This window comes from Haemaphysalis longicornis, unplaced genomic scaffold (assembly GCF_048455015.1).
Source record: "Haemaphysalis longicornis isolate Haplotype H1 unplaced genomic scaffold, Haemaphysalis longicornis Haplotype H1 scaffold_11, whole genome shotgun sequence".
NCBI lineage: Eukaryota > Metazoa > Arthropoda > Arachnida > Ixodida > Ixodidae > Haemaphysalis > Haemaphysalis longicornis.
The window spans coordinates 126034412-126051410 of NW_027526214.1; the positions used below are offsets into that span (position 1 = coordinate 126034412).

At 49.0% G+C, this 16999-nt stretch overlaps 1 protein-coding gene across 1 annotated transcript; it reads left to right on the forward strand.

Moving 5' to 3' along the window:
- The first annotated feature begins 1811 nt into the window (after positions 1 to 1811).
- On the forward strand, positions 1812 to 15706 carry LOC144160910 (uncharacterized). The gene is made up of 5 exons (XM_077692003.1): positions 1812 to 3215; positions 3645 to 3782; positions 6766 to 6885; positions 6994 to 7254; positions 14910 to 15706. The coding sequence occupies exons 1-5, from the start codon at positions 1949 to 1951 to the stop codon at positions 15704 to 15706; spliced, it is 2583 nt and encodes an 860-aa protein (XP_077548129.1). The 5' UTR covers positions 1812 to 1948.
- The last annotated feature ends 1293 nt before the right edge of the window (positions 15707 to 16999 follow it).

Sequence of the window (16999 nt, forward strand, 5' to 3'; positions counted from 1 at the left end):
GGTACGCCACTGCTACAAAAAAAGAGAAGAAAATTAACATTTGTTTTGGTCATACTTCAACAATCAAACTGTTTACAGCAAACAAAGTAATTAATATTTGTTGCTGAAAAGTACAATGGCCCATTGAGACGTGTGTGTTCGCATTTATAAAACGCGTTTTAGTACAAGAACTAGTGTGGAATAATTGATATTTCTGAATGTTCGATACAGCTTGTGATTCATCATTAGAACATGTCTTTTGAAAATTTCTCTGCCTAAAGGAGCTTTGAGCAGTTCCTGGGTATCCCAAAACTGCTTCCGCCATAGAAAGTCAATGGAAAATACAATACGGAGCTGCTCAGAGCAGGCAAATGTCAAAACCCGATCTCCACACCACCCATACAAAAGACACTCGAGCCCTGGCAACTCATTCTGCCAATATATTCGGCTCATGGTGCAGCTTTGAAGCGTTTATTGACACCAGACTTGCGCAGAAATGCCGAAATATACAAAAAAGCAGATTGTTGTGTCACAAGGGGGATAGTGGCAAGGCCAGGCACGTGCGTGTGTGTGCATCGAGTGGAAGGTGTTGATACCTTTATCTCCTTTGCTAGGTAATATCAGAGTCCCTTAATAGGACTCTGGTAATATCAAGGTAGGCGTGGTTTCTTCACGAACCAAGTACTTGGTTGCAGCAGTTTCATCAGTATGACGCAAGGAAAATAGCTGCTCTCTAGCCGGAACAAAGACATATGTAATATACATTGAACACAAAAGTTCAGTTCCAGGTTTTCTTTTCTTGGTGATTGGCGTACCCGAGTGATAAGGTGATGGCACCTCATCCATCACCCAGATGTGGTCGGTTTGGCCGCTAGCAGTTGCTTTGCTAGCGACTTCAGAAATAGAAAATGCATTAAGTTATATTCGAGGCATTTGCATGCATGAGGTTTAACTATTACTGTTCATGCGACCTCCCGTTCAGTTACTGTTCATGAGACCTCCTGTTCAGTCTGTTCATCATTCTTGGTTTGATTTTGGTGTTGAGATCACATGCAGCCATGAAAACTTTGTCAATGTGCATTGTTGTTTTCCTGTTTTCTTCATTTTTTGACAGACAACCTTTCCGACGTATATTATCTGCGTTCATATCGAAATACTGATCATGGTTATATTTCGCATAAAGTCCCTCTCTGATGAAGGGACTTTAATTGCACAATAACAAATTACGGCGCCGTGACGTGGCCTTATCTTCGAAAAAAAGTTATATCATCAGGCCTAGGTGACGCGTTCCCACACCTTCATGTTCGCAAAGGAAAAAGGATTAAAGGTGCGCGTTCTGATGGTGGCCAGCTTCCGCTTTTGATTTGATAACAACCATTTATTTCTAACTAGGCATCCTTCGATTTTTTAATCAGTTTTCAGCTGTACGCTCGCTTGTCATGTAGGCCACAGCACGAACATACGAGTGCACATGGTAGGACCTAACGTTAAGGCGTTCACGGGCGGGACCAAACAGAATGAGCAGCGTTTGCTGGGCCAGAGCCTTGCTTCAGAAAATTGACCTGAACAGTTGATCTGACCTTAATTTCTTGCTGACCCAATTTAAATCGTACAATTAACTGCCAGCCATCCTTCACTCATGTATAAAGTTAACTTTGATACAGAAGCAAAAAAAAACAGTTTCAGCAAGCAGTATATTTTGCGAGGTATCTAAATATACTTTTTAGATACAAAAAAATATTTTTTTTGCCAGTTTTGCAGCGCCATCTGAACAAATTGGTTGGTTTCTGCAGTGTTAGTGCGTTTTTTTTTTGTTTCTTTTTTCTGTTGACGGGCCCGCGCTGCCGCAAGCATTTGTTAGATCACAGCGCAGCCTTGTTGCATAGGCGCATTCAAATACTTTTGTTTTTCTGTGGTTGCGACTATGCGTATGTGCTTGACCATCTGACACCTGCGGACACGACCGGCCATGTCCGACAGCCCTGCGAGAGTGCGGCGGAAACGGTACTTGGACCGTGACAGTTATTTTTATGTGCCGGCGTCAACAAGCTGGAAGCGGGAAAAAGACTTCGAAGCTTCAGCGCTTAGTGCGACCGCATCTAACGTTGAGCCTGCAAGTGACGCACAGGTCGTCTCCCAGGAGCACTCGGAAAGCGATGTCGGACCTTCAAATGCAAGCAATGAAGGCGGCGCGGCTGATGTCGACGCGGCACCTTCAACTAGTCAGGCCGAAAACGATCAGCTGATTGACGAAGGCGACCATGACAGCGAGTATTGCGGCTCGGAGTACAGCTATGACAGTGACGATGAGAGTGACAGCGGGTTTTTGGACGTATCAGATGAGGATGGCATGCTTCATTCCCGCTTTGCGCAGTTTGATGACCAAACATTGCCCAATTCCCAAGTTACAAGGTCGGGTGCTATAGCAGCCATTATGTCATTTGCTGTTGCCCATGGGCTGACATGGTCAGCCCTTGGTGATCTAGCGAAGCTGGTCAACTTGCTTTTCGGAACGGATGTATTGCCCAAGAGCAAGTATTTGTTTAGGCAGCTCTGGTCCAAGGAAACACAGGATATAGTGCAACAGCAGTACGTTTGTGAGAAGTGTGAATCTGAAATGGAGGCACAAGGGCTGTCAGCTCACTGCCCCATGTGCCAACACACTGATCGAATTCAGACATTGAAAGACCGTGGCCTGTTTTTTGTTATTCTTAACATGGAGAAGCAGCTCAGCTTTCTTCTTGAAAAAACAAAAGCCGACCTTCATGAAAACCTCAACAAGCTTCAGCAGCCCGAAGAACAAATTACTGATGTGACCAGTGCAGAGTGCTACAAAAGGCTGCGAAAGGCAAGAAACCTGAGTAAGGATGACTTGACACTGCTCATCAACACGGATGGAAGCCCTGTGTGGAAGTCTTCAAAGACTTCTATCTGGCCCCTTCAGTTCATTGTTAATGAACTTCCACCCCACGTGCGCTTCAAGCATCCCATTCTTACAGGACTGTGGTTTGGGAAGAAGCATCCCAACATGCAGTTGTTCTTGCACACATTTGTGCAGGAGCTCAATGGCATGAAGGCAATCAAGTGGAACCATGAGGCTCACACGCATGTGTCCAAGGTAGCTGTCCTGGGGTGCTCAGTTGATGCTCCTGCAAGAGCAGCCACGCTCAACATGGTCAACTTCAATGGCTACTTTGGATGCCCATGGTGCCTCATTCCTGGGGATCACACTGAAGGTAAGCCATGTTTATCTTGCAGTTCTTTGGCATGGCCTGTGGAAAACAGTAAACCAGTTGCCTTAATATTTACTTTCCCAAACACGTTGCAAAACTTATTTATCGCATGGATAAATGCAAACAGCAACGCTGCCAACTTCACGAAAGCAGAAGGGTGCACTGAAGGGCCTGTTGATACATTTTAACTTCAAAAAAACAGCGCAGATGGCAGGACTAAGCAAGAAACACAGAGTACAGGGGCTGACGAACAATTGAGTGCGCTTTAACGCGGCAGGAAAACACACGTGAAACGTGAGGAAAAACGAAGAAAGCGAAATGAAGTTTTACATAAAATGTTTTCAGAAGAATACTGTTTGTAAAAAAATAGTAAATTCTGTGCCATGCTTGTAGTGAGGACATTGTGTGACGAGTTTTTATTTTTCATTTAAGGGAGCATGCGGTACATCATATATGAGCCACCAGAAGCAAGGACATCTGAGATGATGGTTCAAGATATGAAGCTGGCTCTTCGGTTTAAGGACACCATCAATGGCATCAAAGGGCCATCTGTTCTTGTGAACTTGAAAGGTAAGCTAGCCTTTAATCTCCTTTTATCGGCTATAGGTGCGCTTAGTGATTTTCATGGCATGATACAAAAACAACAACCTGAGCACGATACAAATGGAAACATTCTCAACCCTGAGGGTGAAATTATTGAGCAAAAGGTTGTGTAATTTAAGCCAAGGGTATGACGGAAGCCCGTTTGGTCGGGATGCATTTTGAAGAAGAAAGGCCAGGATGCTGACCACGTTATTTCGAGTTTAAAGGAAATTAACGTTTCGGCTTCCACACTGAAGCCTTGGTCACAATAAAACTTTGAAGGGAAATAATCGCCTTAAGTACGCTTCACAACGCTGCGCAGGCAACTTGCGTAGATTGGCGGCAGATTTCTGGCGTTCCTATTCAGCGTGTGTTCCGTCGTCTGTATGTGAAGTGATTCCAGTAGCAGGTGTCAGGTGGCATTCCTTTCTTTTGCGAGGACACATGTAGCAGACCAGTAGATTGTGTGCGATGTGGTATCGCAGTGCTCGGCAAGGGTGCTTGTCGACACGTGGTTCTTGTTCACATCATTTTGATGCTGCTGCAGGCGCTGCGCAAAGTTGCCTGACTCGCCAATATACACGTAACGGCAGTGTGCACAAGGAATGACGTAGACAACTCCTGGATACCTCTCTGTCGGCAGTTTGTCCTTTACGTTTACAAGTTCATGCCTTAGTTTGCGAGACGGCACGGGCGCAGTTTGCACATTGTATGAGCGGAGTATGCGTGACAGAGCCTATCTGATGCCGGGCACGTACGGAATTGCTGCGTGCTTTTGAAGTCCGACGTCGGCAGCATGCGCAGGGCGAGGGCGTTGTCGCTGAACAGAGTTGATGAAGCCCTTAGGGTAACCGCACGATGAAAGCTCGTAGTGAGCTCGCGTAGTCGTGAATTCACGACTGTGAATTCATCCAATTCCCGAATGAGGAAGAGGCCGACAGGCGTCTGGCATTCCTGGACGTCCTGGTGAAGCGTGATGGTGTGGGGCTGTCCTTTACGTTGTTCAGAAAGAAGACTCACACTGGCCTGTGCCTACACTTTAATTCGGTGCATCCGTCAGGAGAGAAGCAGTTTGTGGTGGCCTCCCTTCTCTGCAGAGCTGACAGGACCTCCAGCAAGCCAGAGGACCGGGTGGCAGACAATACGCGAGCTCACTACGAGCTTTCATCGTGCGGTTACCCTAAGGGCTTCATCAACTCCGTTCAGTGACAACGCCCTCGCCCTGCGCATGCTGCCGACGTCGGACTTCAAAAGCACGCAGCAATTCCGTACGTGCCCGGCATCAGATAGGCTCTGTCACGCATACTCCGCTCATACAATGTGCAAACTGCGCCCGTGCCGTCTCGCAAACTAAGGCATGAACTTGTAAACGTAAAGGACAAAGTGCCGACAGAGAGGTATCCAGGAGTTGTCTACGTCATTCCTTGTGCACACTGCCGTTACGTGTATATTGGCGAGTCAGGAAACTTTGCGCAGCGCCTGCAGCAGCATCAAAATGATGTGAACAAGAACCACGTGTCGACAAGCACCCTTGCCGAGCACTGCGATACCACATCGCACACAATCTACTGGTCTGCTACATGTGTCCTCGCAAAAGAAAGGAATGCCACCTGACGCCTGCTACTGGAATCACTTCACATACAGACGACGGAACACACGCTGAATAGGAACGCCAGAAATCTGCCGCCAATCTACGTAAGTTGCCTGCGCAGCGTTGTGAAGCGTACTTAAGGCGATCATTTCCCTTCAAAGTTTTATTGTGACCAAGGCTTCAGTGTGGAAGCCGAAACGTTAATTTCCTTTAAACTCGAAATAACGTGGTCGGCGTCCTGGCCTTTCTTCTTCAAAGGTTGTGTAATGCTACACGCAGCTAATGATAATCCTCTTGCCAAAACCTGTCAAGTTTTTCCAGGTAACGGAACATTGTAACTGTGAGGCTTTCCAGCTGATTCACTGTGCTGTTTCATTTAGATGTCAGCTCTAGATTGTGGCTAATGTTTGTCTATATTTCTCTTGCTTGCCAAACACCTGCAAGGACACCAGTGTAGCAGATAGAAGAGTGCACAAAAAGCAGGGTTTTAAGGCAAGTCAAGAAATTAAGTAAATTTAGAAGCTGGACCATTCAAAGTGTAGAGACCGGCTCAGTAGACAATGTTTTAATGACAGTTTAAGGAGTTTGTATGACTGGTGAGGTCTATACGCAGTGTGTGGCGACACAGCTAATAATTCTTTATACATCAGTTTGAACCATTATGTACATACCTTCCTCATGCTTTCTGTTGTTCTGTGGTAAAGTGGGAAAAAAATAAATGAAAGAATGAAATGGCAGAATGGAACATCAGTATAAGGTGAGAAAGGCAAGTTTATTTCAGGGCATAAACAAAAGTAAGCGCTTTTTGCGGGATTTTAAAAAATCCTGCACAACACTGTTTGTGGAAATAACAGGTGGCAGCAAACATCTATTGTTTTGAACCTTCCTTAATGACAAAAGAATACGGGAGGTGTCTGTATGAAAGCATAGATAAAGTCAATGGTGCACTTACCTCTTGAAGTTGTTTTGAGCTTGTAATTAGAGGTGGTTTCACAAAAAACAATAAATCCTATTGTCGAGAAATTCTATTTCTGCTTTGCACTTCCCCCCCCCCTTCCCCCTCCCCCTCCCCGCCTTATGAATGCACATTTCGAAATAGTTAACTGAGCTCTGTTTATTGACTGTGGGCTTCAACATTTCATGACAGCCTGGTAGTCCGACTTCAGTCATCAAGGCAGCACTATTTTGCCCTGCTCCTGCTGGGTATTTTAGCAACAGGGATAAGGTTATGGTGCAGGTGTAGGTCACAGAGAACGTTAACGCATGCAGTATTTTATCGGCCATTTGACTCGTCATGCGTGCAGTAGTTATTTCTTGCATTGGGCGACACGTTTAATGGGGTATTTGTTAATGACATTATTAACCACGCTGTTTTTTTAGGGCTAGATCTGGTCAATGCTCAGAGCGTGGAGTACATGCACTGCGTACTGCAAGGTGTGTCAAAACAAGTCACAGAGGCACTCCTGTCCACTCCATACTCCAATCTCTGCTTTGACGAAGGTAATAGCACATATGTTCTCTTTTCTTTGTATGGTGTGATTTGCTGCTGAAATGATGCTAGTTTTACATTCCTTGGGTTATACATTTATTGGAGGTTATTTTTTACAGCTCTCACATCAACAGTGGCTAAAATAGATGCACGGCTCCTAGTCATCAAGCCTCCCCATTGTGTGACAAGGTTGCCACGGCCCCTTTCCGAGCGGAGCTACTGGAAAGCTTCAGAATGGAGGCATTGGATCCTGTTTTACGCCCTGCCATGTCTTGAGGGAATTCTTCACCTTGAATACTGGAGGCACCTGTCGAAGTTGTCAGAAGCTCTGCATATCCTTTTGGGAGAAGAGCTCAGTTCAAATGAAATCGACAGAGCAGGTAACATCAATGTTTCAATTGTGTTGCAAGCAATCCGTTATGCGAAATGTTTTCCCAAATGCTTGTTGGGATAGATGGACCATAGTAACCCAGTAACATGGTCGTAATTTTTACCTGCATCTTATGTTTGCAAGTGACTGGCCAGTGTTGAGTGGCATTGATAAGTTAACTCATTTGATATTTCAGCCATAAAAGCCATTGGATGCCATTATTAATGGTCATTGAAGCCTTTGATTGGCCACTTATCGCTGCTATTTTGAGTTTTTAGTATTGGGCAGATAGTCAGTGTTTGCCGTGTTGTTATAGTAAAGCGCAGGCTTTAAAACTGCATAGCACTAGTTTCAACGTTGGCTTTTTGCACAATGCGCCAGCCATGTGGAAAAGCCAATGCACACTGCAGTATGTAGGTGTTAGGCTAGAACATTCGTGGTTGAAAACCACTTCCATAGATAATAATAATGTAGTGAAGATTAGCAGCTATGCTCCGCAAAAGCATCGAAGGCGTCATTACCCACAATAGGTCATGTTGACCAGTACGAGCAGCGTCATCATCAGCAAACAGACTGTCGGAAATCCTCATCGCCATCGCCTAGAACGACGGGGTTCACTCGGACTGCTTCGCTCGGCTCGTGTCTACTTCCCTGGTCCGCGATTCCTTACCTCTCGCCTTCAGAAAGATCTTCGGCAATAAATCACCTTTCAAGTGGTGGAGGAGCCGGGGTCACGCCTTAATCCTGGAACTCCGGAGCCGGAAGTTACCCTCGGCCATGAACAACCAACCGAACCAGAGTGCTACGCCCTCATCGCCGACGGTGATGTGCTACGGTGCTATGCAGCGAGAACCTCCATTCTTCAACGGAACCGATAATAACGACGCCGCCGAGGATTGGCTGTCCGTGTATGAACGCGTAAGCACTCATAACCGATGGGACGACGCCATGAAACTGAATGACGTCGGCTTCTCTCTGAAGGGCGCCGCCGAGTTATGGTATGGGAACAACAAGCGCGACTGCCGGACTTGGTCTGAGTTCAAGGTAAAGTTCCTTGCGGCCTTTGGCCGTTCAGCGGTGCGCAAGCTTGAAGCGGAGCAGCGTCTGCGTGTTCGAGCACAGCAGGCTGGCGAGAACTTTATTAGTTATATTGAAGACGTCGTGGACCTATGTAAGCGCGTCGAACCATCTATGGCGGAAGCTGATAAAATCAAACATATTTTAAAAGGCATAGATGACGACGTTTTCCAAATGCTTTTGTCCAAGGACTTGAGCACGGTTGCCGATGTCGTCAAGCTGTGCTTAAGCTTTGATGAGCTGAGGAAGCAACGGGCCCTCACTCGAAAATCTCTTGCACGGGATGGCTCTGGGTTGAGTTTGGCAGCGATTTCCGCCGATTCCGCGCTCCTTACGCAACTTAAAGACTTCGTGCGTGAGGAAGTGGCGCGACAGCTGTCCCTCCTACCCTCCACGACGACGTCGGTGTCCGCGCTAGAGCCTGCCCTCAGAGATGTCATCCGGGGTCAAATTGCTGAAGCACTTCCGCCGCCGCCTCCGCAGTACGTGCCAGTAGCTGCGCCAGTCACTTATGCCGAAGTCGTCACCAGACCATTGCAGCAGCCTGCCGTGACGTTCCAGCCGACATTCCCAGTTCGACCTCGGGTTCCGCCCTCGGTGCTTCCTCAACCTCAGTTCGTGCCGCAACCCCGGAGTGTATGGCGTACACCGGACAATCGCCCTATCTGCTTTGCGTGCAGGATGCCTGGGCACGTTGCACGCTATTGTCGTCGTTGTCCGCCGTCAACCTTGAACTCTGCGCCTGCAGACTTCACTCAGTCGCCTCAAGTCCATGTGACGCCACGCTCGTCGTTCCCGACCTCCTCTTCGAACCGCGCCACCTTTACCGACCACCGTTCGCCGTCACCACGCCGTCGCTCGCTCTCCCCGATGCGGCGCCGTCCTGGTCCCGGAGATACGGAAAAAACTAGTCGCCGCAGTTCCTGAGGCACGAACTGCGTCCACGTCGAAAAGTCCAAGGCCTCATCCCCTTCCGTTCCCTACCAATGTCATCGATGTTGTTGTTGAAGGCATTCGCACATTAGCTCTGGTCGACACAGGAGCCGCCATTTCCGTTATTCACGCTGATCTCTGCCGTTCCCTTCGCAAAGTAAAGACGCCTCTGGACGGACTATCACTCCGAACCGCAAGTGCACAACATATCGAGCCAGTGGCTGCATGCACGGCTCGGGTTGTTATTCAGGACGTCGTGCACCACGTTGAGTTTATAGTGCTTCCGGCTTGCTCCCACGAAGTAATATTAGGATGGGACTTTCTTTCCCGCAATAACGCAGTGATTGACTGCGCACGCGCACAAGTGGAACTTTCAGCCTCTTCTGACGCATTGTTTGACGACGACCATCCCATCCACGCTGCTAAACTTGTCGTGGCAGAAGACACTCACATTCCGCCCTGTTCTTCTGTATGTGTGCCTATATGCGGTGTGTCTGTGACCGACGCCACGGCGCTGTTTACACCATCTGACACGTTTCACCGCCGCAACCTTTTTCCACTGCCGTTTGCCGTTCTGGATTTCCACTCCGGGGGAAGCGCCATGTTCATCACGAACACATCGACCGTACCGTGCGCACTCCTAGAAGGCGAAACTCTTGGAAGTCTAGAACATATCGACCCTGGCCTTATTTTCAACGTTGCGGATGGCGTGTCACACATTGGCATCGACGGACTGGATCCGTGTTCGTCAGATCCAAACTCAGCGACTGACGTGTTTCGTGCCTCCGTGGATGATGCTCTAGACAGCACCCAACAAGCTCAACTTATGGCTCTACTTCAGCGATTCCGTTCGTCTTTCGATTTGTCGCACAACCCCCTTGGTCGTACGTCCACTGTGGAGCACACCATCGACACTGGAAGCCATGCTCCCCTTCGGCAACGGCCGTATCGCGTCTCCCCAACCGAGCGTCGCACCATCGAGCAACACGTCGATGACATGTTCCAGCGTGGCGTTGTTCGACCCTTAAGCAGTCCCTGGGCATCTCCTGTCGTTCTCGTTCGAAAAAAAGATGGCTCTATTCGATTTTGTGTAGACTATCGCCGCCTCAACAAAATCACGCGCAGGGACGTCTATCCTCTCCCTCGCATAGATGATGCTCTGGACTGCTTGCAGGGGGCAGAATTTTTCTCGTCACTTGATTTAAGGTCCGGGTATTGGCAGGTTCCTATGGCAGACGGTGATCGCTCGAAAACGGCATTTGTCACACCTGATGGGTTGTACGAATTTAATGTCATGCCGTTCGGGCTGTGCAACGCCCCTGCAACATTTGAACGCATGATGGACAATGTTTTGCGCGGCCTCAAGTGGAAGATCTGTCTTTGCTATCTCGACGACATTGTCATCTTTTCCGCCGATTTTCAGACGCACCTTCACCGTTTGGAGCAAGTTTTAACGTGCCTTTCACGAGCTGGGCTCCAACTTAACCTGAAAAAGTGTCGTTTTGCCGCCACGAAACTTGCCATCTTGGGTCACGTTGTATCCAAGGACGGCGTGCTCCCCGACCCAGCCAAGCTTCGCGCTGTCGCCGAATTCCCGAAGCCAAACAACATAAAATCCCTTCGGAGCTTCATCGGGCTTTGCTCGTACTTCCGGCGCTTCATTCGCAACTTTGCTTCCATCATTGAGCCATTGACGAAGCTCCTCGGTGGTGCCCGTGACTTGCCTGTCTGGTCTCCGGCCTGCGACCACGCGTTCCATACTTTGCGCCGTCTCCTTACATCGCCACCCATACTTCGACACTTCGACCCTACAGCGCCCACCGAACTTCATACTGACGCCAGCGGAGTTGGCCTTGGGGCTGTGCTTTGCCAACGTAAACAAGGTTTCGACGAATATGTCGTCGCCTATGCCAGCCGCACCCTAACGAAGCCAGAATCCAACTATACAGTTACCGAGAAGGAGTGCTTGGCCATCATCTGGGCGCTTGCTAAATTTCGAGCATATCTGTACGGCCGCCCATTTGATGTGGTCACTGACCACCACGCCCTCTGTTGGCTGTCTTCTTTGAAAGATCCGGCCGGTCGTCTGGGGCGATGGGCGCTTCGCCTCCAAGAATATGACATACGAGTAAAATACAGGTCTGGTAAGAAGCATTCGGACGCCGACGCTCTCTCCCGTTCACCCGTACCTGCTAATCTATCGGACTCTCCGGGTGACCTGGCTTCCCTTGCTGTGACTGACATGGCAGCTGAGCAACGGAAGGACCCATGGATTGTTGCCCTTGTCACCTCGCTCACCAATCCTTCCCAAGCTGTAACGACACGCGCTCTCCGTAGGCAAGCATCTCACTTTGCAGTACGCGATCAGCTGCTTTATCGACGCAACTACTACTTGGATGGCCGCAAATGGTTGCTAGTGATTCCACGGCATTTGCGGTCCGATGTTTGTGCCTTGTTCCACTCTGATCCCACATGTGGTCATGTCGGCCTACTCAAAACCTATGAACGTTTGCGTCTTCGTTACTTTTGGCGCGGGATGTACAACTTCGTGCGAAAATACGTTCGATCCTGCCAAGATTGCCAACGCCGAAACTCGCCGGTACCTCACCTCTGTGGTCCGTTACAGCCGCTGCCTTGCCCAGTGAAACCATTTGACCGTGTGGGCATTGATCTGTACGGACCGTTACCCTGCACAACCGCCGGCAACCGCTGGGCTATAGTTGCCATCGACCACTTGACGCGCTATGCTGAGACCGCCGCTCTACCAGCTGCTACCGCACGGGACGTCGCCTCGTTTCTGCTGCGGCGTTTTATACTCCGTCACGGTGCGCCTAAGGAGCTGCTCAGCGACAGAGGCCGCGTCTTTCTGTCTGACGTCGTCGCGGAGCTTCTTAAGGCATGCAGCGTCATCCATCGAACGAGCACTGCCTACCATCCGCAAACGAATGGCCTCACGGAGCGCTTCAACCGTACCCTCGGGGACATGTTGTCCAAGTACGTTGCGTCTGACCATGGAAACTGGGACCTTGTACTCCCTTACGTGACGTACGCCTACAACACCGCCATACAAGCGACGACGGGTTTTTCTCCGTTTTTCCTCCTATATGGGCGGGAGCCATCGTGCATGCTGGACACGATCCTTCCCTACCGCCCTGATGTATCCGAGTGCACGCCGATTTCTGAGGCTGCCAAACACGCCGAGGAATGCCGCCAGCTTGCCCGTTCTTTCACCACTGAAGAGCAGGAGCGACAAAAGTCCATCACGACTGGCGAGCCCGCACCCGTCTTCGGTCCCGGTTCTCTCGTGTGGCTCTGGGTACCCACCAGGACTCCTGGCCTGTGCTCGAAATTCCTGTCGAACTACCAGGGGCCGTACCGTGTTGTTGAACGCACTTCCCCGGTGAACTACGTCGTCGAGCCGCTAACACCTTCTCAGGATCTCCGACGCCGTGGACGAGACACAGTGCATGTTGCTCGTCTCAAGCATTATTATGACCCGCTCGTCTCGCCATCACCTTGAGTCGCCAGGATGGCTACCCTCTTTTCCGGGGGGTGATTGTAGTGAAGATTAGCAGCTATGCTCCGCAAAAGCATCGGAGGCGTCATTACCCACAATAGGTCATGTTGACCAGTACGAGCAGCGTCATCATCAGCAAACAGACTGTCGGAAATCCTCATCGCCATCGCCTAGAACGACGGGGTTCACTCGGACTGCTTCGCTCGGCTCGTGTCTGCTTCCCTGGTCCGCGATTCCTGACCTCTCGCCTTCAGAAAGATCTTCGGCAATAAATCACCTTTCAATAATAATACTTTTATTAGTACTCAGGGCGACTGGAGCCATGTGTACAGGACTACAAAAGGCAGGACTGCCCATACTCGGGAGGTTTATGTGGGAAAACAACTTGCGCTTCTGCAGCAGGCTAGTTTTGCATAGGGCCACGCACAGGACATACGCCGCTGGCAACAGCCCACGCATGACCATGACGACATGGGTATCAGAAGTATGCAACACAAGGAGGCAAGATATTAATCGACCAGATTTAGGGGAAATCCCCAAGGTGGAGTAATTCTCAGCAAATGAAAGTTTGACATCCACTTAAATGCAGCCATACGGCTACAAAGGAAAGCTATACAGCTTTCTCAGAAACTTCGCAGTTGAAGAAAAATTCGTCCTGGTCCAGGATTCGAACCCGAGATCACTGCTTAACCGGAGCAGTCGCTCTACCAACTGAGCTAACCAGGAGGCTAGTCGTTTGTAGCGCGAGAACAAATTGATCGACAACTCGAAGTGAAGGGAAGGTGTTAATCGACCAGATTTAGGGGAAATCCCCAAGGTGGAGTAAGTTTCAGCGAATGAAAGTTTACTTCCTCCACCTTGGGGATTTCCCCTAAATCTGGTCGATTAACACCTGTCCTTCACTTGGAGTTGTCGATCAATTTGTTCTCGCGCTACAAACGACTAGTCTCCTGGTTAGCTCAGTTGGTAGAGCGACTGCTCCGGTTAAGCAGTGGTCCCGGGTTCGAATCCTGGACCAGGACAAATTTTTCTTCAACTGCGAAGTTTCTGAGAAAGCTGTATAGCTTTCCTTTGTAGCCGTATGGCTGCATTCAGGTGGATGTCAAACTTTCATTCACAAGGAGGCAAGGCGACAAGGCAAAAAAAAAGTGACAAGGCGACAGCAAGTGCAAGCAGGGCAATGACAGGCATAACATGAAGCAACCACTGACAAAAATGATAATAGCACCCGCCGCGGTGGCTCAGTGGCTAAGGCGTTGCGCTGCTGAGCACAAGGTCGCGGGTTCGATTCCCGGCCGCGGCGGCCGCTTTTCTGATGGAGGCGAAAAGCAAAAACGCCCGTGTGTACGAGATTTCGGCGCACGATAAAGATCCCCAGGTGGTCAAAATTTATCCGGAGCCCTCCACTACGGCGCGCCTCATCGCCTGCGTTGCGTCGGCGCGTTAAACCCACAATCAATCAATCAATCAATCAAAAATGATAATAGCACAGCCTTCCCAGGCACCCCCTGCGTTTTTTCCCTGTCGCAGCAACACCACGTACCACTTCATGCGACTAATCTCCTAGTCAAGTGAGGCCATTCAGCAAGAAAAGTCAACGTGGCCGTTGGCACTCGTCGGTTGGGCCGGGTCAGAGTGCTAGTTTTTGTGTAGTATGCGGGAAAGTTTTGGCGATTACGATATATAATAGAGGGGTTTCTAATGCATGAGATCCTATGGGAACCATGCCGGGACTGATTGATGATGACGTTGCAGCCGGGAAAATGCAGCAATTGCGAATGTAACAGTGGGGTTCTACTGTATCGGCATTACTGGTAGAATTAGATACTGTGGAGAAAAGATTTAATTGTCAATGCTGGAAGGCTAGTGATGGGTTGCCCGGTGTAGTAAGTAGAAGAAAGCAGCGGCCATAGCTTGTGTACATTAGACAGGTAAAAAATAATTGCCATGTGAGCCCTGTGTTTGCGGCATTAATTTGGAAATCCCCTAGTCAGAGGTTATGGAGGTAAAAAAATAAATGCCATTTGGGCCCTGTGAGTGTAACAGATATTTGAAAATCCCCTAGTCAGCGGTTATGGTGCTGACACATGTTGAGTTGTCTGCTGCACTTAAAAAGATGCTATTTCATTCTCTTTCAGAATTCCTCTTGGAAAGCTTTGTGCGCAGTTGCAAGTCTCTTTACGGTCCGAGCTTCATGACGTTCAATGTCCATGGGCTGCTGCATCTGGCCAACTCTGTGCGGTCGCTGGGGCCGCTGTGGGCCCACTCTGCCTTTGTTTTTGAAGGTGGCAATGGCAACATTGTGCGGCAAGTATCAGCAGCCAAGGGCATTCTTCAAGAAGTGACCAAAAGAATTGTCATATTTCAGCAGCTGTGCCAACTCTGTGACAGTGGTCGGCTGACACTGCAAGAGCAGCAGGTGTGCAAGGAACTGATTGGTTACACACCTGTACAGAATGCTGCACGTGTTGGGGAAAAGCTGTGCCTTCTGGGAAGAGGCAAAGTAACGGCCCTCAGCTGTGATGAGCAGAGGACAATTCAGCTTCGTTGTGGGATTGCTGCTTCAAGTGCACTGCAGTACGAGCGTTTTATTCTAGATGGCCAGGTATTTCACAGCACTGCCTACACAAGGCCAGCTAGGTCGGACACCACTTTTCTTAGAACGACCAGTGGTGACTACAAGCGGGTGGAAAAGGTACTCGCTCTGAGGGGCACTGATACCTGTGTTATTTTGTGTCGTCCGGTTATTATTGCCGATGTACCTGCTGGTGTGCCTGCCATGCCTCAGCACATCAAAGAGTGTTTTCTTTCACACTCTGCAGTGCTGGATATTGTGCTACCAGAGGAGGTTCAGGACTCCTGTCTGTTTATAGATTTCCCTATAGAAGAAAAGATGTTTATTTGTAATATTCCTAACAAAATTGAAAGGGACTAAAGTGGCAGCTTGTTGTAGGACAGTATAGCGTATTTTCACTTACATTGTGTTGCTATGGGCTCATGTTTGCTGTGTATGTGTTCTGGAGGTCATGTTAGCATTCAAATGCATTTAGTGTTTAAATATTTACCTGTATTTAGTGTTAGTAGGAAATTTTCAGTGTTGTACGGAAAAACGTTCCTGGAAAGTTTTTTTTTGGAAGGAACAGAGGAACATCACCGTTCCGTCAAGGGTAGGTAGAACTGTAACAATACCTCCAGTTATGTTTACGAAAGAACAGCATAGGGCACAGCGTTCCTTCTGTAAATGTTACATTGCTAGGATTTGGCTGTTTTTGATGCCAAGGTTTTAGGGTGTCCTTCTCATGCTATAAGCTGCCAAATTTTTCTGCCCTTCATGGAGCGTTCTTCCTTGAAGGTCGAAGGAAGAAAAGAATAACCACAAAGCCTGTCAGGCAGGCTGCAGCAGGGTGCACACGGCTGTGCTGGCTGTAGACGCCAATGAGAAAGGTGCTTTGGCGCCTCTTTAATTCGTCTTCTGCCACAAACTCTTTTTTTTGCACAACCATGAACACAAAAACTGTGAGGCCGCTTGAGCTTCGCCATTAAGAGGGGAATGCGAAAGCTGAGCAGGGGCAGAGGTGGATGCGCCATCCGCATTTGCAGAACATGCCAGCTCGGAAGAGCACCTCGCACGGGTAGGCGGCACTGCATTCATTGTATACGTGTTCTCTACAGCCACCTGAGCCAGCCGAAGGTGCCATACGAGACTACTCTGCTGTCTGTCAATGAACACCTGGGTCACCAATGTTGCACTCACCGCGTGTAAAAGCAAGACGTCAAGTTTCCAGCCTCGGATTCTTGAAATACTGCCGCTGCCGCCCGAAGCGAGGCGAGAGCTAGATCTCATGCGCAACAGCAACCATTCCTGATGGCTGCAAACTGAATCTCACCTGCAATGTTGTATTGCCCCATGGCACGAACATGGCGCTCGAACGTGCCGCCGTAAACTTTCCCACGCACCAAGCAGACCAAAGGTTTCGTGATGCCCATCACGTGAAGCAGGCAAGTTGCTGCTAAAAGCCTGCTCCAGTCTCATAAACACAAAACCTACTCAGCATTTTCCTCACGAGAGCACTAAACAGTCATACTTTATGGTCTTTGGGTGGGCCCATGAAGAAGGAAGAAGCCCCCTGTGTTAATCTGGCTTGTATGTTGAGCACATCTGATAAGTTGCTGAGAAGTAACTTCAATGCTACACTTGTATTTGGAACTAACCTGTCCCTTCCTGTTT

What these genes read in the sequence shown, in the direction of transcription:
- LOC144160910 (XM_077692003.1), top strand. Translation starts at nt 1,949, where the DNA reads ATGTCCGACAGCCCTGCGAGAGTGCGGCGGAAACGGTACTTGGACCGT. An exon ending in TGTTCTTGTGAACTTGAAAG is followed by an intron (nt 3,783 to 6,765) that starts GTAAGCTAGCCT and finishes CTGTTTTTTTAG; the next exon opens with GGCTAGATCTGGTCAATGCT. An exon ending in CAATCTCTGCTTTGACGAAG is followed by an intron (nt 6,886 to 6,993) that starts GTAATAGCACAT and finishes TATTTTTTACAG; the next exon opens with CTCTCACATCAACAGTGGCT.